The sequence below is a fragment of the Mixophyes fleayi genome, chromosome 10 (assembly GCF_038048845.1).
Source record: "Mixophyes fleayi isolate aMixFle1 chromosome 10, aMixFle1.hap1, whole genome shotgun sequence".
Classification (NCBI taxonomy): Eukaryota; Metazoa; Chordata; class Amphibia; order Anura; family Limnodynastidae; genus Mixophyes; species Mixophyes fleayi.
This window is the reverse complement of record NC_134411.1, coordinates 36,572,752-36,593,558: the sequence shown is the minus strand read 5'-3', so window position 1 is coordinate 36,593,558 and position 20,807 is coordinate 36,572,752. Positions and strand designations below refer to the sequence as shown.

At 39.8% G+C, this 20,807-nt stretch overlaps 1 protein-coding gene across 4 annotated transcripts in view; it reads left to right on the top strand.

Moving 5' to 3' along the window:
• NELL1 (neural EGFL like 1) overlaps nt 1-20,807 on the top strand; it is a 474,045-nt gene that overhangs the window by 193,452 nt on the left and 259,786 nt on the right. For all 4 annotated transcript variants that reach the window (XM_075188423.1, XM_075188424.1, XM_075188425.1 and 1 more), the window contains one exon: nt 7,370-7,498. In XM_075188423.1, the coding sequence (XP_075044524.1) occupies nt 7,370-7,498 (129 nt within the window). The remainder of the gene's footprint in view (nt 1-7,369; nt 7,499-20,807) is intronic.

Below are 20,807 nucleotides of genomic sequence, written 5' to 3'. Positions count from 1 at the left end.
AACATTGTTACCTGTTTTTGAAATACATTCTCTATGCATTTGTTCAGCCAAGTGTGTTTGTTTGACCCCATCTAGTAATCACTTCCAGTTCAGGGAGAAGACTGTAAGTAATTAACTGAGGCAGCAGATAGTATTTTTAAAACACACAAAAAAATAAACAGCATGTGGACTTGTAGGAATTTGATTTTTCTCTTTTTTTCCTGTGAAAAGCTACCAAAATCAAGTGTGTAAGCGCATGAAATAAATAACATTGGAGGCAAATGTATATGTCTAGTACACAATAAAATTAAAGATCTGATTAGACCTTTATGGTTTAAAGTACATTTTGCATCTAAATGCAGTGTTCACAAATGCTGTATTTAAAAGCAAACAAACTAAAAAAATAAAAATGATTGAAAGTGCTAAATACCCCATTGTATGAGCTTCATCATCCCAGGTGAACTCTATCAGATGATTCACTGGCTTTACATAAAACAGGAACATCAACAGAACAGTGATACAATAAACATTTCAACACTACAAGGCTTAATGACGGTACAATATAGACCTGGAACATTGATGTGCTTGAAAACCGTTGTGCTACATTTTCATTAATGTGTGTGTGTATGTATGTATGTATGTATGTATGTATGTGTGTGTGTATATATATATATATATATATATATATATATATGTATTAACATAGGTTTTACTGAAGTGGGGATTATTTGGATAGTGGTGTGACACCACTCTATATAATTGTTGTGACATAGGTGTAGGACATGGAGACAGACTTGAAGTACCAGTGGTTGTGTACCTAGAGGCTACAGTTATTTAATTCCAGCCTTGGTAGCTACACAGTTTGATGGTTAAAGCTATATATAACCAGACTGAATGCGCCCATAGAGTCAAATGGTTGTCGTAGCTGTTTCCAAAGAAGTCAGATGACTTGAGAATAAAACAATTGAGTTTATTTAAGCTTGCATGAACCACGGACCCTCTAGACTGGTTCGTGTAGAAGGTAACAATAATACATTTCTACATAAGTTTTATAAGCAATAACCTTGGCACCCTACGCAGAGTGGCGCTTAGCTTGGCATTTACACTGATTGGTTAACTATTAATTACTTGCACCTCTTCTCAAAGACTGTGCGTCCTCAACCACAGTGTGTTACAACCTGAGGCCCTGGAGACACTAATTCTCTTATCAATGTTTCTAAATAATAACTAGTATAAGACTGTACGGTCTTGTGTACAAGGGTACAATCCATGTAGCATGAAAGTTATAAACATTTCTTGCTAATAGTTTTATTAAAGCTATAGAATAAAGTTACAATAATGGCTGCTAGATTCCATTGTGTAATCCAGACTGAATATTCAAACAGTTCTACATCATGGTTTCTTTATCAGGAATTGATGATAATTAGAACTAGGACTTCCCACTGATGTAAGGAATTAATATGTTGTTTTAGTGGTACAGTCATTCTATAGAGGTGTGACGTTTCTTAAAGTCATCTGCATTAATGATAAAACAATATACTTTATTGTGAAGTTCTCCTATAGATGTATATGGGAGCACCATATGTCCGTCATGTTGTTGGTTTGAGTTCTAAGTGTATATTTTAGCTACAAACGTAAATTATACAGAGTGTGAATCGTGGAACTGTGACGTTCTCGTTGCTGATAATACTGGTAGGGTGAATAATAACAGGGTACAGCTACCCTGCAGTCTGGTAGTGTAGTTAGATGATGACCTCACACAGAGACCACGGCTATCAACCAACCACGGTTGTCTCCATGTCCGATCTGCTATTCAGAAAGAATTATTGGGGATCCTGGCTGTTTTCAGCCAACACACGCTGTGATATTGCAGAAAGTGTGGACACCTCTCCAATTAAATTATGTTGTCTGAGCACCAATTCTGTCATGGTGCTGGTTGATCATTAATGAGAACCGCTTGGCTGGGGTAGCTGTCTGAGATGCACAACATTAGGCCAAGCAGCTATGTCCCGAGAGGACAGGTCATGAGGCACAGAGCTGAAATTGCTGGGTTGGAGAAGGTAGAATAATGCATAGACAAACCAAGGGGGGTTTCCTAGTGCCTGGAAACCCCCTCCAAGCCTGGGGCACTGTATAATTAAGGTGGCTGGACCCTGCTCCTGCTTCACACAGCTCTGCTTGAAAAGAGAGAGCTGCGTGCACCATGTATATTATGGGGATAGGAAGAGTTGGAGAACTGCCAAGCACTCTCTAATATTATAGCCACGCCCCCATACATGCTGGTCACGCCCACTGGCGTCGTGGTGTGGAAACCCCCCCTCTACAAATCCTGCGTTTGCCCCTGTCAAGAGGGACAAAGCTAAATTTAATGGGTTGGAGCAGTTAGAATCATGAGGGATGAAACCAAAGTGATGGGTTGGAGAATGTAGAATAATGAAGGACAAAGCCAAATTCGATAAACAAGCAACCAAGCAAGACTCTGGAAGCACCAACAGAGAAACGAAATTCCAATTTTGCTCATGCAAAGCTTGGTAGGAGCGAGGGCCTTACAAAGGCTGCAAATATGTGTCGTAACTTAGCCCTGCTTTACTAGACCTTTAGCAGAAGTGCTAGTTGCAGGAAGTGATAAAAGGTGTTGCAGTTGACTGTGCACTGCCACCTGTCGTCTTTAGCTGGTACTGCGGCGGGTCCTCACAATTTGGGGGAGATTCAATTAGCCGCGTTGTACTCGGGACCATCGCAGCTGCGCTTTTTTACCATTAGTACGGTAAAAATACACCCTGATGTTTGCTTGCACCTCTATTGGGCGCAAACAAAAATCAGCAGAGATTTCACACGTAAAAATATGCGAGGTGTCTCCGCGCCCACATCCCGCATATTTTTTTTGTCTCATACAATTTTTTTTTTTCCATTTTGTTTTTTATTCCTCTTTTCGGACGGCTTAAAAAACCACTTGGCCCCCAAAGTTAAGAAATTAAGTTCATAAAGTGAATTGTTACCTCCTATTCCTGTTCATAAAGTGAATTGTTACCTCCTATTCCTATTACAGACAATTGTCGCTCGCCGCCCATCCATAGAACAGTGTCAAAGAGCGGAGAATGCAGGTGTATTAGTTACTGTGACGTCGCTCACCCTGCCCCTGCATACGAATCCACCAATCCACGCAGAGAACTTGTGCAGAGCGAACATGTAGGACAGTCAGTCACTCTCTGCTTGTTCCGCTAGGGAACACCCCCTTCCCCAATGTAGTAATCTGCTACTGAGGTGATATAGAGCATTGTGGATCTATTCAGTTATGTATAAACAATACAGTTATCGAGCTAAATGTTATACGTGTAATAATACATAGCCGTTATTATTTTTAACCCTTGAGGAACCATCCAGGTTTACCTACTTAAGCCTGGATGGGGCAGGAGAACCCTACACTGGTATTGACTGCTATGCGGAGAATGAGACGCCTGATTTGGACAGGTAATTTACCTTTCCAAACAAGTGAGATACTAGGGGGTAAATGTATCAAGCTGAGAGTTTTCCAGTGAGTTTGAAAAGTGGAGATGTTGCCTATAGCAACCAATCAGGTTCTAGTTTTGTAGAATGTATTAAATAAATGATAGCTAGAATCTGATTTTTCAAACCCGCCGAAAAACTCTCAGCTTAATACATTTACCCCCAGATGACTACTTCTACTTCCTAAACTGAAAGCTGGATTGTTCCCTAAACTTCACGTAACTTTGCGTCTTAGCCCCCACCCATGGTCCCAAAGAGTAGGCATCTCATTTAAAGTACTAAATATTCTCCTCTCCTGTCCCAGCACTCTAGCGTCAGTAAGACGTGTTGAAAAAATTCAGAGAAAGTTTAAGAGGAGACCTTTTAACTCTTAAACTGTTCCCATCTTTCAGTAATGACCAATTAGCAAAATGATCTATTTAATACTGAAAGATATTATTTTTTGTTGGAACGTTTTGCGATAGATTCCCCCACATCTCCGATTACCGTTACGTTATTCTGTTGACCGCCTTCCATGGATTAAAGGGTTAATTCTCTTGGCGCACAGCTTCCATCTTGAAAGGAGGGGAACAGGATTGAAATTGCGAGCAGCTTTCAATTTGTATGCAAAGCAGTTTCTGCCGTTCACACAATAACCCTGGCACTTCGATGATGGGTTTGGATTACCTGCTTCCATAGATTGTCAGGGAAGGGAGATTTTTTTTATTTTTTTTCTGGGGGATTAAACTTTCTAAATATCAAATAATGTTGATGCAAAAAAAAAAGAATGTTGGTTCTGTCATTGCAAGTGAGGCAGGAGCTTTGAAACTGTCCGCTGTGGCACATAAAGGAACGACTAAGCGCAGCGCTATCTCTGCTACTGGGATATTCGTCCTTATTAACGTATACATTGAATTTCTGGGTATTATGGAACCTATACTGAGCTTTTCTCTACTCCTTCTGCCAGTGGTTGTATAACTGAGCTTCAGTACAAACTAGAAGATCTACATAAATTTACCTTATATTGACGTTTACTTGATACAACAAAATGAACAAATCAAAATAATAAATTCTTAATTTTGTTGGGTATTTTGTTCCTTCTACAGAAATTGCTCCTAATTTTTCTGAAAAGATTAATGTAAGTTTTATTTTATTGGTGATAACAACTGTTCATGGATAGGACACAAAGTTGTGCTGTGGATACAATTGTATCCTATGGGGGTTCAGCTGACGTAACAAACAACTCCGCCTGGTTATACAAAGACATAGCTGAGAAGCACAGAATCAAGCCGTAAATGTTAAACAATGTGTCATTAAAGTTGCAGGAGGTATTTACAATCTTTATGAATTAAAGATGAAACGGTTTAATGAATTACAGCTCCATCAAGATTCATCCATTAAGAAAGTTGCGACTACGCCCCATTTAATTGTCGCATGTTTACTGTTCCGATTTGCCCAGCGACAGTGGTCAACACATCAACGTAGTTCTCAGTAAATCGGTGTAATTATGGACCATCTCTTGTTTCACACTTTATTCACATCTCTTGCACAAAATGTTGCAATAACAATCCACAGTGTGCTGTAGTTATACCCCAGGAGCTGACCATTCAGTCCTTGGAGAAGTCACACTCTTTCCCCCTATGGCTACCGTTCCCTGTATCAGCACTATCTCTTATGGTCAGGTTTGGTAATTAAGATATCGACTATAGACCTCCATGTGTCATCTGGGATCTCACTCTCAGCTCTTTACACTTATTCCAGATTAGGAGTATCTGAAAATTCTCTCTATTTTTCCCCATCACTCAGCCGAATCCTCCATCCTCAAAGTTGACTCGCCAACATTCTCTCTGCTATGTGTTCCACATATAACTCCCGATGGACATGTCCTACTCCATTGCCTAAAGGAGCAATACATCGCTAGGAAATATTGCCAATTTTGAATCCGGTGCAGTCTGTTTCAATAGAAGACTTTGGCCAAAAGAATCGGTGCTGCCCTTAGGGTTTTCCTGGCGACAAAACCTTTTCTGTAACCAGAATCTATAATAGCAGTTATCCCTTCATGGCCTTATATCTCAGGAACACTAAGGATCCTATGAGTAGGTTCCCTGCAATTTTCTAATAACGTACACTTGCCAGTGATGCAATACATGCCGTTCAATGTTTCAGTTGCCATCTCCAACGAACAATAACTCTTGTATATGCTACTAATTTTCACATTTGTATACCTATCTTACCTGTAAGGCTGTACTACTCATAGTTATAGCATGCGTGCTAGCTCTACTGCCGAATAACTTAAGAAATAGTTACAAGGCTATGGATATCTCAGCTGACACATATTTAATATGCATATTAATTATAAATAACTTAGTTTGAGGCCCCCGGCAAGAACTTCCTGTAGAAGACAGAAATCCTGTTTGAGCACACCGAACAAAACAAACAAAATATATATATATATATATATTAAACAGTCGAGAATAGTTAGGAATAGGTTTCCTATAAGAACAGGTTCTTTTAGCAGCTGTCAATTATAAAGTAATAAGAGGTAAGAAAAATAGATTTAATGCCATCGCTTATTTCTGAATAGAGTGGAAATTTGCCAATATGTATCAGTCAACATAAGGGAGAACTGTATCTGTATATTCTCTTGATATTTACAGGCTATATACTGCATACTTGCCAACTCTCCCGCATTGTCCGGGAGACTCCCGCATTTTGCGAGAGTCTCCCGGACGAGTGTGGCAATCTCCCTGATAGGAAGGGGGAAAAATTTAGTTTAAACGCCGCGATTCACCCGGAATCGCGGCGTTTAGCCCCGCCCCCACTGTAAAATGACGCGATTTGCGTCATTCCGTCACGGGGGCGGGGCCAAAATGACGCGATTTCGCAGCCCCGCCCCCTGCACGCCCACGTCCCAGCCGGCATCTCCCGGAAGAAAAAAAAAAATTGTTGGCAAGTATGATATACTGTGTTATCTGCTTCTTACATTTTTAGGATGTGTGGGAAGGGAGTGATTTTTGCTTTTTGGCAAGTGTAGGAAAAGGGAAAACTAATGAACTATTGTTTGAAAAGAGGAAACACTCCAGGGGGTATATTTACTAAATTGTGTATTTGATTTTTTTTTAATCTACTTTTTCAGATTCTAGCTGTCATTTTGTGGAATGTACTAAATAAATCATAACTAGAATCTGATTGGTTGCTATAGGCAACATCTCTACTTTTTTCAAACCCACAGTTTCTATAATATAAAAGCCTAGCGGCGTGTGTGTGTGTGTGTGTGTGTGTGTGTGTGTGTGGAAAAAACTATTTTCTCAGAAAGGGCTCATCCAATTGACCTGAAATTTGGTATACTGACATTATTTGACAAAAAATTATAATAGTGAAGTCAGTTAATTTCCATCATCCCCCTTCCCCCCGTGGGAGGGGTAGTAAAGGCTAAATTTACGAGTTGAGGGCTCAAACTCATTTTCGTGAGGTAATTTTACCTCATGAACACACATGCTGTGTTAGTGTGTGTGTGTGGAAAAAACTACCAGGTGACAGAGTGCTCAAGCTGCAGCGCCACCTGCTGGGCGGAGTTATATACTACACTGCCCTACTAAATTCTTAGCATTATCTAATATATAAAAGCCTAGCGGCGTGTGTGTGTGGCGATGAAGATGACAAGAACCTTTTTAACACCTCAAGTAGCTTGATTTGACTAGAATGCATGAGTATCATGCACGGGTTAACTTGTAGTAAATATTCCTTTCGGTTGAAACAAGTCACCTTTTGTCTTTCTACGGTAATGGCTATCTTAGATCTATTTAATTAAAATGACCTTGATTGAAACAATATTTATCTGACCCGTAGGCATATCTCAGATTTACTAGGCACCCAGGTGAAATAACTGTTTTGATATTTCTAGGATATGACTTTTGCTCAGACGGACATCATTGTGGCGAGAATTCCGAATGTAGAAACTTGATGACAAAAGCCACCTGTGAATGCCGAAACGGCTTCATCCCCATGCAGGGGGACCCGACCTATTGTGAAGGTAGGAATTTCATGTAATACACCTCTGTATACATTGTTACCGGCTACTTATTCTGCAGTGAGCAGTGAGCTTTCAGAAGATGCGAACAATTGTCAGGACTTGTTGAACTGAGATACAGTAAATAGCTTCTCCGAATGATTGGATATATATGTGAAGAAAATGACAGGTCTGAAAGAATCAAAAAATAAATTGGATGTTGACCTAGGGAGAAATGTTGTAACTTTGTTTGCCATTTTAGAGGCGGAATTGAAAATGTCTCCAGAGGTTGGTTTGCCCTCAATAGTTTAATATCCTAGTTTTTGTCAGTGTCTGTGTAATTACGTACCCCGGTCACACAGCAGGAATGATCACCATATTCTAGTCCTGAAAGACCCCAGGTTTTATTAATATACTGTATCTCGGAGAGATGTGACAGCAGTTACAAACTGGTTTCTTTAGCAGGATACTTTGGACTTACTAATAGTAGATTTCTGTGGGCGGTTAATGCATTGGAAACATGAATATGCAATATGTAGGTCATTGGCCTTTGTGCTGTTCAGATCCAGATTTAAATGAAACCATTTCAATGTACAATTTATTCTGAATGCTCAACTCACACTGAAGTAATTATTGTTCTATATAAATATTGTTCTACGTACTTCATTTTCTTATTTGAATGTGCTCTGTTTTTTTTCATTTGTATCGGTTACAATTGCAAATAGATATATACGAATGACGTTTCACTTTCTGGGGTATTTTTTTAAGTGATCAGTAATTTCTGGGTAATTGTGCATTTGACTGGAATCTTAGCTTATTCACACTGCTATTTAAATTTCACAAGTTATACACTCCAGTATAATATAACTTTGTCTTTAATATGAGCCCTTTGAAGCTGTATAGTTTAGTGAATGCGATATGGGACAGTTTATTGATATCAGGAACTTAAAGGAGATCTCTAATAAATTTATGCAATCAACCGGCATAATCCCGCCCACTTTCACATTTCTCCAGGCACTAATGTCAGGGAAGGGGCTCCTGTAGACTTACTAGCTACAGGGAGGGTTGAGTTCAAAAATTGAAACTGTGGAGTTCTCCTTTAAATATTATATGATTGCTGGTTCATGACCACATTTTAAGGGCGATCATAAGCAAGTTATCCTTTTTCTTAATATCACCCAAAATTACATTTTATTGAGCATTGCAAATTTCTTTAGTAGACGAAATTGGAATGTTTGGATGTATCCATTGGTTTGTTGTCCAGTTCCGCCTCGGTAATATCCTGTTTCTAGTAGTCATATAATACATTGTCATTTTTATATTTGGGGTGTTGTTAAGTTGTTCCACACTCCGCATCCGGCTCAGATTGTATTATGCAATACTTATTAGCCAGAGAAAAGCCTTTGTTTTGTCACGATGCTTTCACCGGTGCCCTGTTGGGAAAATATAGATGAAGATTGAATATAATGTTTTTGTTCAAGCATTGATTGACTACAAAACACACAATGGATTCGCGTGGGGAAATAATTTATGATTGCATTGCAAGAATGGGAATTCTCTGTAATTAATGAGTATTAATGTCAGACAGTTTTGTGGCTGAATTGTGATTCACGATGCAGGCTGCCAACGAGCTCAAGTGCCAAGCTGCCGGAGGAGGAATAGGTTGCTGTTCTACTCGAAAAGTAGCGATCCGATGTGTATGTATCTGTACAGGGTGGAAAGAGAGAATATATCAGTCTATACATTTGGATTATCCAGAATGTTGTTGTCAGAGTGTTTTCTTTGCTTTTTATATTACAGTAGTAAATACAGGTCAGTTTATCTCAAGAGACCTGCAGAATATTCTCCTGCTCAAATTGTCCATTATTAGATGTACTTTTTAAAGTGTTACATCTCCATCTTAGAAACAGCAATTGCCCCATATCCGTTTGATTTCCTAAATACCCCCATTATTGCTGTTCGATTCTATCTGTAATTTTTCTATTGGTAGCTGGCTGGTTATGATTCAGATGTGCAGCCATAGTTATTCCAAAGCGTGTAGTGCGATGCGAATGGTTTCAGAGATAACTGCCTGGTCATCTTGGAATGCACCATTGGGATAACCATGGTACATCCGTAGGTACTCGGGACAAAATGACCCCAATGTAGTTGCTCTGGGCCTAGATTTTCGCTCAGAGGATAATGGTGCACTGTCCGTTTTAGTTACTCCCCTGGTAGACTCATATCTATGATATTTTGGGGGAATATGTGAATGGATGTGTGAGTCCCGAAATTCACTGAATTCCTCAAACTCAACCTAAAAGCTCAGTTCCACCAGGAATGCATTTTAGTAAATTGTTTGAGATTTACGTCTGCGATGGCATAATGGATCAGGTTAGGATAACACATCATTCTGTAGATGCAGAGATATGAGCGAGACGTGAGCTAGATAAATAAGATATAAGAGGTGGATTGTTATGAGAGTAGGATTAATATGAGAGACAGTAAAAAATAAGCAAGTTGTGATATTTTCAGGAAATCAGGAATATTAAGGTGTAATAATGGCACAATGGCTAATTATGGATTTTCTCCATCCATGGTGTGACTGTAACTTGTCTCATGTTGGTGCTGACCCGTGAATCTCTCTCTCTCTGACAGAGGTTAATTGGTTTATTATGAGTTCCATGTTCTTCATGTTCTTACATTGACTCCCTCTGATTTGGTTTAATAATTATTCTATAGTTCATTTTCTTTCCTATAGATTTCAGAAGTCTATTCGTTTATGTCCTGCTGCATTTATTGTCTTTTAGGTTTTCAATGTTTTCAATGTACTAGATCAGTTTGTGTCAAGCCGATCTTGTTTTACAGATTCTGCTCCTCATGTAGCGAACCTATCGGTTATACCAGATAATGTATCTCCGAGAGAAGAGTAGACTTCCGTTATTTGAGGGGAAGGGTCTCCTGGACACAGAATTGTGATTTGCAGTGATACATATTGATGGCTACCCCCACTGTGGTTATAAATACACCCCCTTAGTGAGCATTTTAATTGTGATCTTCGTCAATTTTATTTATAGGCACTATTACCAAGACTGTAGGACTTGCAGGGTAATTATCCAAGTTTATGGATGATTTTTATTACTGTTAGTATTATTTTACTATTTTTCTTTACATATAATATATAATGGAATAGATTTTATGCGTCATCCTTGGGCGGGCGATTGAGGATAAGCGAATAGGAGAGACAAGGTTGACGGCTGGGGCAGGCGTGACAGCCCCTCCCCTTCACATTCCTTCCTCCGTATCGCTCGTTCATAGCTCCGTTCCTCAGTTCCACTGCTTTTAATGAAATGAGTGATAAAGATTGCTATGACCCTTTAAAAAAGAGTTTAGAAAACAAAGGAACATAAACAGTGTGGGGGTGGGGGATAAAGGAAGCCGGATTTAAATTAAAGATGATATCCTTTTAGCTAACACGTATTAGCCTGTATTAAGGTTATTTCATAGTTTTCCAAAAACCATTGTCTCTGCGATTTGTGTGGTTCCAAAGCACAAGCAATTTATTTAGCAAAAGCAAATAGAATTACAGTTCAATAAATAAGTACAGTACAGCCGATACATACGCCGCTCGGTGCTTAGCTCTGCTGGATCCAGCTAGACAGTCCTTCAGTCCTGAAGACTGTGGTCAGAGTGACTGACTAGCTGATTCCAGGGAGCAATATATATACATTTGGTGTTACAGCACATACAATACAGATGACTTGGCAAGTTTCTATAGGTTCAGACTTCAAGAAGGTCCAGTGTAATGCAGTCCATAGGTCAGTTCAAACTACACCGTCCAAGGGTGAGGGTTAATTTTCCAAGGGTGGGGGTCTGCTCTCCAGAAGATGAATACTAATGTTCCAGCCAAGAACTAGTTTAAACTGGTAAATTAGCATTACACAGACAATAACATTCTAATAATTTATTCCCTATCATCCATAACTAGCATACACAAGAAGCAATCCTTTCAGCGAATGAACCGGACGTCTGCGGATAAATAGGGGTTTGGAATGATACTAGACATGACATGTTTTCTGTGACCTGAACCTTAGATCTCACTAACATGTACATATAACCTTAGAATATCTAACTATAAACTAAATAACATCTGTACATAAACGACTGTGAATTGAAGCTATTATAAATATGAACTATATACAAGTGAATGTGTAAGTGCGAGTGTATGCATTCGTTAATTATCGTGCGATTGCGCCATGACATGTGGCGTACTGATCGCAATCGCACAGTAAAACAATATTAATCAATATACTTTCTTTCATCCAATTATTCGGCTTTGACACCTGGCATGGAAAGCATGGGGATGGGCTACAAGCCTATTAGTCTAGGGCGGCCTGAACCCTTAATCAGTCCCTGGTTCTTACGAAGGAACATTTGCCTTTGGGAAATACTTTCAGAAAGAAACAAAGTTTCAGGAGCTGTTTGACAAATGTGAATGAACTTCAACAAGAAATATGAGGTCTTGGAAGCATCAACATCTTAAAGATAAAAATTGCTAAACTATTGAAGTACAAAAATTAAGATCCAAAGTGTAATCTACAACCGAAGATTAATGGGCGCGATTCCGCCCCGGTGCTTTAATATTTCATGAATGCAATCTGTTTTTTTTTGTTAAATTGTTAGAAGATGAATATTATGTGTGAGTTACTCATCCCAGGCCTGGCAGACCCGGAGATGGAATTCGGGAGAGGACGGGTGCTGTGGGGCCCGCCATCCATCCTTCTCAACTAACGGGAGTTTGATTTACAGCGCAGCTGAAATATTACCGACTAAACATTTACCAACAAAGTGGTCCAACAAGCTATAAAGATGCCTCTTATTATTTACGATCATATTGTATAAATACATATATACATGTTAAGTGCATTTATGTATGTGTGTGAATTTATGTGTATATATGTGTGTATATATATATATATATATATATATATATATATATATATATATATATACACACACATCTTTTTTATTTAACTGTCTTTATTCTTTCTCTTATCTCATTGGCTTAATAAAGTGATTTTGAAAGAACATGGCTAAATATGTTTGAAAATTGTAATTCACCAATAAACCATGTAGTTGACACTGCCAATATTATTTAAAACATAGAGAAAATGATCAATAAATAAATGCGATTTTCATACAGCTGTAATTTTACGACAACATATATACTGGTTGAAATTTGCACCTCTGCACTAAATGCATTTTTTATAATTACTGGATCATTGTCGAAAAACTGCTGTCAAATTCAGGGCGGAATCTGAATTACATTTTGCATATTAAAGTTAGGAATTTAAAGTGATTAAAATGCTATCTTTAAATGCAGCTTTTCTGCAGTAGAGTAGTATTTACTGCGGATGAGCCCAGGAGATGCGAGTAGTCTCTCGGAAACCCCTATGTACCATGCGCCAGCATTTTACAAATGTCCCTCCTGCATCGCCCTAACCTGATTGGCTGAGTAGGTGCAGTAACTATAACATGAAGTGTCCTCGTATCATCACACTAGGGCTAGACGATGCGTGTTACATCATAACCCCGCCCATATTCAGTCACTTAAGCACTCCCTGCCCATATTCAGTCACTTAAGCACTCCTCTCTTTCTCTCCCTCCTCTCTCTCTCTCTCTCTCTCTCTCTCTCTTCAGAGAGAGAGACCGGCAATTCAACCTACTTTGGGAGTTTTGTTGATAATTCTGGGGAACAAGTAACTCTGCCTATATATCATGATAGTAGTTTACTTTTCACACTTTTTTTTTTTTTTTTACATTTCTGTACTTTCTAGTCCCTTTCTGTTGCTAGTGGTGTTCTTTGCAAATAAGTACGAGGGCCCTGTCCATGTAATGTTCAAAAACGCTGTTCCTAAACTACTATTTTTCACAACCCATAATAAGAAATTCTTGCTTCACGTTTTAAAGAAACTTGTGCATTTATAAATGATGAATCCTAATTATTATTATTATTATTATTATTATTATTATTATTATATTTATAACATTCCTTGACTTATCAAGACAATATCTGGTCACATAAATTTGCTTTTAGTGTTCATAGCAGTAGTGAGAGTTTTGTTGCTGGTAGATACCCACTTGAGATAAACCACCTGAGCTATTACTGAAGGAGCAATTTACCCATCTGAAATCAATATCAAGTCTTGCAGCCTTCCAGTTCAATAGGAGTCCCTCTTGCTGCCGTAGGGTTATTCACACAGTAGCTACCATCCACCCCCCTTCCTTCAGGAAATATGCGATGCATTGACACAAATTGCAATTTTAGTTGTATAAGCGTTGAAACAACTTGGCCTCGGTCCTTGAATGCGAGAGAGATATCTGAATTCACGGCCCTGCTAATTGCTTGTATTTTGATGGATAAGAGTTGGGAGAGAACAGGGGTGGGATATTACTACTGCGTAATGGACATACAATGTCAATGAGAATGTCCTCTAAAACTAAAGTTTAATAGATTTTACAATCTGTCCAGTGGCTCGCAGAGAAGACTCTCGATTGTTGTATTTTCATTTTACACATTCTAAACATTCTAAACTTTCTAAAAAAGAAAAAAAGAGACTGTGTTTTTGTTTTATACATATGTATATTTATTTTGTCGTGTGGAATTAGTCATAATATTTTACAATAGATGAGGAACAAGTGAAATATCTGTTTTTCTTTTAATATAGTAGCACAAAGTAAGAGGGACCAATATAGGAATCAGCTTGTAGCCTACACCAGTTCGGGCCCTTGAGTATTGGGGCTCAAATTTTTCAGGGACCCGTACAGTGCATGGAAAAGGGGGTCTTAGAGGATGGACACCCACAATTAAAATAAAAGGTTGTAACAACAAAAGCCTACCTCCCAATGGCCCCAATTTTGGAGGGACATCCCGATTAGCGGACCTCAAAAGGGGTGGGGCTTAAGGGGTGAGTGGGTGAAGTTTTCTATTTGCCGGCGGAATTTGTTGGAATGGGCGGAGCTTATTTTTCCTGCTTTCGGGATTCTAAATGTGGGGAGGTCTGCAGAAGATGATCACACTACCTCTAGAACAGTGTTTCTCAACTCCAGTCCTCAGGACCCACTAACAGTGCAAGATTTCCAGGTGACCAGTGAAATAATTATACCACCTCCTACACTGTCAGTCAATAATGAATACACCTGTGCTCCAGCAAGGAGATATGGAAAACATGTACTGCTAGGGGGTCCTGAGGACTGGAGTTGAAAAACACTGCTCTAGAACCACATTTGTATCCAATATGACGTGTGGAGATCAGGGCCGGATTAACCATAGGGCTAACTGGGCTACAGCCCAGGGGCCTCGGGCATCCAGGGGGCCCTTGAAAGTGCTCAGCAGCATTATTGATCGGTCGGGGGCAGGGGCGCCCCCATCCCGATCAGTGCTGCTGAGCACTTTCACTGCAGTACTTCCCCGGCGCGCTGTATTCTCCTTACTGAGGAGATCTCATGAGTCTCACTCTCACGAGATCTCCTCAGTAAACAGCGTGCAGTGCGCCAGGGAAGGAGGTAAGTGCCGGGGCGGGGGGGGGCAGGCAGCTCAGATCACTGGGGGGGGGCCCTCACGGGGGAATGGAGGCCCCCTTAGCCAAGGGGCCTCCATTCCCTTAATCCGGCCCTGGTGGAGATAGAGATAAATAGATAAAGATAGAGACTAACTACAAAATTGTACCCGCATGATTCTAGTCCATATGTGCCCCCTGGGCCGGTCTCATTAATGGTCAGTCGGAATTTTTTTTTCTTTAAAATTGTGCTGAGATGCTCATTAAGATCTGTGTTTGCTTTGGGTATAAAGACACTCTTGTCGGAGGCCGATGAGGTCTTGGAATGGCCTAATCAGCAGAATCACAGCAGGTTTGGGCCCCCGAGACGAGTCAGAGCTTAGAGAATAACCCTGATCTATGAGCACCGGGAGTCCGTATAACAGGGCGGAGAAAGCTGAATTTTTCTTGTCATTGTCAGTTTAAGAGGATTCATTTTAACAGCAGAAGGATCCCGTTTCTCACTATAAAATCTATAGGTTTTATTACCCTCTCTGTCTCTGTCTGTCATGCACTATACACAGCTTTAATTAACGTATTCCCCTCCACCATCGATGAATATCCACTAATGTATTGTCAGAGCATGTATCACTGACACCGGGAGTAAATCACACACACAGACTGAGAATTGCCTCTTTGCCCTGTATGTTTCTCTTATATCGTGATGTCACCTGTGTATCGCTGCAAACGAAACTGGTTCAAACACAAAGCATTTTCTTTCACTATTATTTTTATATATATTTCTAATGTCTGACGAGAAATCAAAAATGACAAGATTCATGTACATTCAGGGGACTTGGTAGCAGGAAACAGTATCATCTATAATGATTGCTGACCAATGAAATCTTGTATCTGGTTGTAACATTGTTGCAACGGCAGGAACAGTATATACATCCAGATACTGGTATCATTGCACACATTTCAGTTTAGTGAATTACGCAGTATGTGTATATATATATATATATATATATATATATATATATATATATATATATAATTGACATCTTTTTTTCTATATAATTTTTTTGATAGGTGAACAGACAGGGAGCTGGACGATCACATAGGGTCTGATTTACTTTTGGACGTAGGTCCATTTGTATAGAGTATCTTGCGAGAAATAGCTTTGCGCGCTCTTGGAGGTGGACATTGAACGCAGTACATGCAATTAATTTCTGAACACAAGTGACACAACGTCCTACAACTTGAGGGGTGGACTAACGTCGGCCATGTACACTAGGGCCGTGTTGACGCAGAATGGGCTGATTCAAGTCTGGGTTTCTCATAAGTACGCTTGTTTTCACCTGTATCATTTGCCCCCACTATAGACAGGGCAGGTGTAAGTGCTGACTGATAGTGATGACTGACACGGCATAGTGGTTTAAAAACTACACCTCTATGTGCCACTAGATTCCACAGAACATGTGTATGCAGGTAACAGATACTACAAAAATGCATTGTATGTACAGTCTGCATCAGAAGCATTTTTATTTATGTATTTAATGTAAAAAAAAAATGTATGTCTGCCTAAACAGTACGTTCCTTATGAAGACAGACAGAACAGAGTGTTCTTACACCCATATTCAAATAAAAGCTCATCTTGAGTTCTGCTTCGATTTGAACACGGTCAAAACTACGCTCAAGTTCCGCGCTAGTTTTTTTAAAGTGCAACTTGTATCTTAACGTGAATCGGGCCCATAGAGAGCGAGGAGAACCAGATAGAGTGTACACCAAGGGGAGCAGGGACTGGCGCAAATACAACATATTGGGTATTGGCGTCTTTCTGTAGGGTCCAATGATGTTTATCTGAACATCAATTCTCCTCCACCAACCTTTCGAAAAATAGACCAGGGGAGAGGTGAATTAAAAGACTCCAAGTGCACAGAACATTTTGAGCAATATGTATTGAGTTATTGCAATAATGGATGAAGTTATATAGAGAGAGCCATTTTGACACTCTTGTTCCATAAGGACTTTACTCATTGACTACACACAGTGGGGGCAGCCGGTTTGCTTGGATAGCGAACTAGTGATACCACCGAGACCCTCAACCACCTAACCTTAGTCTATGCCGCTGGTCTCGGTGAAAGACTTCAAGTAATGATGATGGCTATTTAGGAAATATCTAGTAAAGATGAAGAGTATAAATTGAGGATGAAATAAACATAATCTTCTGTGTACTTGAGCCTAAGATTGCTTTAAATGTCATCTTTCGTATTTCACGTGTCCGTTCCTTCAGTTGTACTGTATTGAGCCATACATGTAGTATGCTTTGCCAACCCCATTATTACTGAGCTTGGTATATAAATGGTTACCATGGCGATCATTTATCTCACCGGTTACGGAGCTTACTTTATAGAATGTTGTGTGAGTTCTTTCTTAATGGTTTCCCGTGTGCTCTATTTTTATTTATATCCCCTATCTCATAAGGCTATTACTCTCATTCAATTAAAATTGTGCCAGTGTGCACATGTTTTTTGGACCTGTAATGACACTAGATGACTGCGGCTCTATATTAAGCCGCGCAGCTATCAAACATCTTTCTGCTCTGTCTGCGCTTTTATACTGCCGCTCAGAAATGCTTATTTTTTTTTATCCTGCAAAAGCAAATTAAACTCTTCTTATCTTTACTGGGCACAATTTACTATACATTTCCCATTACAGAGCTCACAAATCTGGCACTCTGAAAAGCTGCAGAGTCTTCAGCTATCAGGCCCGTTCCTTTCGGATGAAATAGCGGCTTTTAAAGGGGAGAAACCTTTTGCAAATGACAGTGAGACTCCAAGCTCGTATCTGCTCGGGTGCCGGATAATCATCAACGGAATTTGTGTTATAAGCAGTCACTGGGGACCTGTGACTTCACTGGTTACTAGTTTCTACTCTTTAATTTAGCCTTTATAGCAAATAAGTGTCCCAGAGATTTGGTTAATTGAATCTGAGGCTCACTCTGAATTGTGATCGTTTTACGTCAGTGGAGGCCACTATGGAGTCTGTTTATGAAGCGCTAAACCATGCGGGGACTGCGATGTAGCTTGGCTTTTCGGAGCTTGACCCCGATGGCTCACGCCAACCCGAAGATGGCATTAGTCATTCAATCCTTAGGGTAGAGCATTGGAGGAGAGGAATTTTCAGATCCCTCTCCAACAGTGTGTCTTCATTAAAAAAAAAAAAAAAAAAGTCATAGCTGCGACAGCCTCCTATTTGACGTGCCATCAAGACGACTTGTATAATAAATTGCTATGAAATTTTATCATTGATGACAGATGATAATTAACGGGGCAAAAACCTGTTAATTGTTAAATAGGCCCTAAAAACCCCTCATACCTCCGGAATAGAGCTCTGTTGGTCCTCCAGCCTAAAACTACAGGTGGTTAGAGGCACAGCAGCACATAGTATTTCAAGATACTGGAGTGCGGATATTTAGGGAGTCGATGAGCTGTCCAGGCGTGTGATTGTTGGTGAGCAAAGACAGCATGTGTATATGAGAAACAACTGTGGGCACCTCACTGTACGGAGGACATAGGAGAGGATTCGGAGGCAGGTGACCTCATTAATAAATTATTTTATGAAAAGAAAGGAAATCTGATGGACCTGGTGTCTTTTTTTTCCAACCGTGTCTTTTCAGATGATGAGTGATTATATTATTGGAAGGAGCAGGGTCCCCCAGCAGCACAGAGTATATCAGGAGATGAGTGATGTGTCAGTGAGGACAGGGCTGCATGTGACAGGGGCAGTGTCATGATGTGAGGAGGGGAATGGAGGCAGCAGGAAGTCACAGACTGAGAGTTATATAGTGGAAGGAGCAGGTACCCCAGCAGCACAGAGTATATCAGGAGATGAGTGATGTGTTTTATTGAGGACAGGGCTGCATGTGACAAGGGCAGTGTCATGATGTGAGGAGGGGAATGGAGGCAGCAGGAAGTCACAGACTGAGAGTTATATAGTGGAAGGAGCAGGTACCCCAGCAGCACAGAGGAATGATGTGAGGCTCTTGTCACACCAATGTAGAAAATATGATCTTTCTACATCAGCTTCTAGGGTCTGATATACAGATCTATATTTAAAACTCATCTAGTGGATTTTTTAGCCTAATTTGTTTGTCTACTGCACTCTGAACCCCACATCTTGTCCATGACACTCTAGCGATAATTAATAAAAAACTAATCTACAGTATGTAATCTGACTGTTACCAGGGCAACTGCAGCTACACTTTTAACTCTTTAAGTCACTTTTTAATTCTTATCTTTTACATCCTTGATGGTTGACTATAGCAGATATTTTTTACACCGTGAACTGATGCTCTTTAGTAAACTTAATTGACTCTTTTGTAGAACACTAAAAAAAAAAGTGTCCAGTGCTTTATTGCATTTAAATTCATTAAGAAGCGGGTACATCCCACTGGTGGGGAGACTGTGTTTTATGGGTGAGAACCCAAGGTCGGACACACCCACAGTAAAATTTGCTGTTGAAAAAATGGTTGGTCCTAGCAGTCAACCTACAAGTGCAGAATGTAATCTCTTATATTTGCTTTGTTTCTTTGCAGCTCATAACACTTGCACTTATACCATTAATATCAAGGAGGTTAATTTCACACTCCGAATTCCTAATTTTCCTGGAGATCAATGAGTGGTATTATAAATTGTAGAGAACAGGTACACAGTCTGATGGTCTCTGCTTTGGATAGTGGATGAACGTGTCACATTATTTAAGTTGCAGAGAAAAATCAACAGCTAAAGGAGAAATACATTCACTTCAAGAGATCGTTGCAACTAGGACCCACTATATAATATACGCAGAATATATAGTTAACTGGCCACCCCTTCTCATGGGAAAAGGGGAGACGTCTTGTGAGTTCTTTTAGCATTAAAAAAATATTAGCAAATCTGATTTCAATGTTACTTGTTTGTTTTACTGTGTTTCTGATTTAACTTGTTGCTCAGGTTGAACTAGTTCTAAAATGTTAGAGACAATGCGTCTTTGTGAATAACCTCGCTTCTGCTAATTGTTAGCTTGTTGGTGTCTTGGTGGCAAATTTTGTATCCTTGGCTCATACTATACCTTACCAGAATTACTACCTTTGTCTGAGCTTCCTATTTAGTACACTTTTCTTTGGAACATGTACATAGGCCTTGCTTCCGAATATTATAACATGCTGCACTCCAGGCTTCTTTCCGTTCAACTGTTCATAAGGAGTTTTCTCTGTAGCATTACTAGAGATAATGTCATTGGCAAATCTGCATCAAAGAGCAAACGTCACTTTGACGCAAGTATTGTTCTATCTCTCTGCTATACCATTGTGTTTCGGGGTTGTACGTATAACTGGTCATATGTAAATATAGCACCTTATTTATTGGAATCTCTCTGTGTGTAGGGGAAGACTGGTAAGTGTAGTTGACCTCCCCCTATTCCTCCTGAGGTCGTATCCTGCCCATAGCTATGGTAACTCAGCAGTCCACCTGTAAATGACCAATTTTCCGTAATACAAAACATTCGCATGTTTCACATTGCTGACTAGTTCTTTCCCCCGTGTTGTGTCTTTAATGCTGATTCTGCTCTGGGCAGATTTGTCATCACCAGAGAGATTTCTGCTTGTGTTCATCCATAAACTTGTGACATACTCTAACGTGAGCTTGTCACCAGGTCACGCATCGCATGCAGTCAGAAGCATTTCATAGCTCTCTGGGAGACCACTTAGTAGCTTCGCTGCTACATTGTAGTCTATTATTTATTCTCCTATGCCATGTAGTCATTCTGCTATT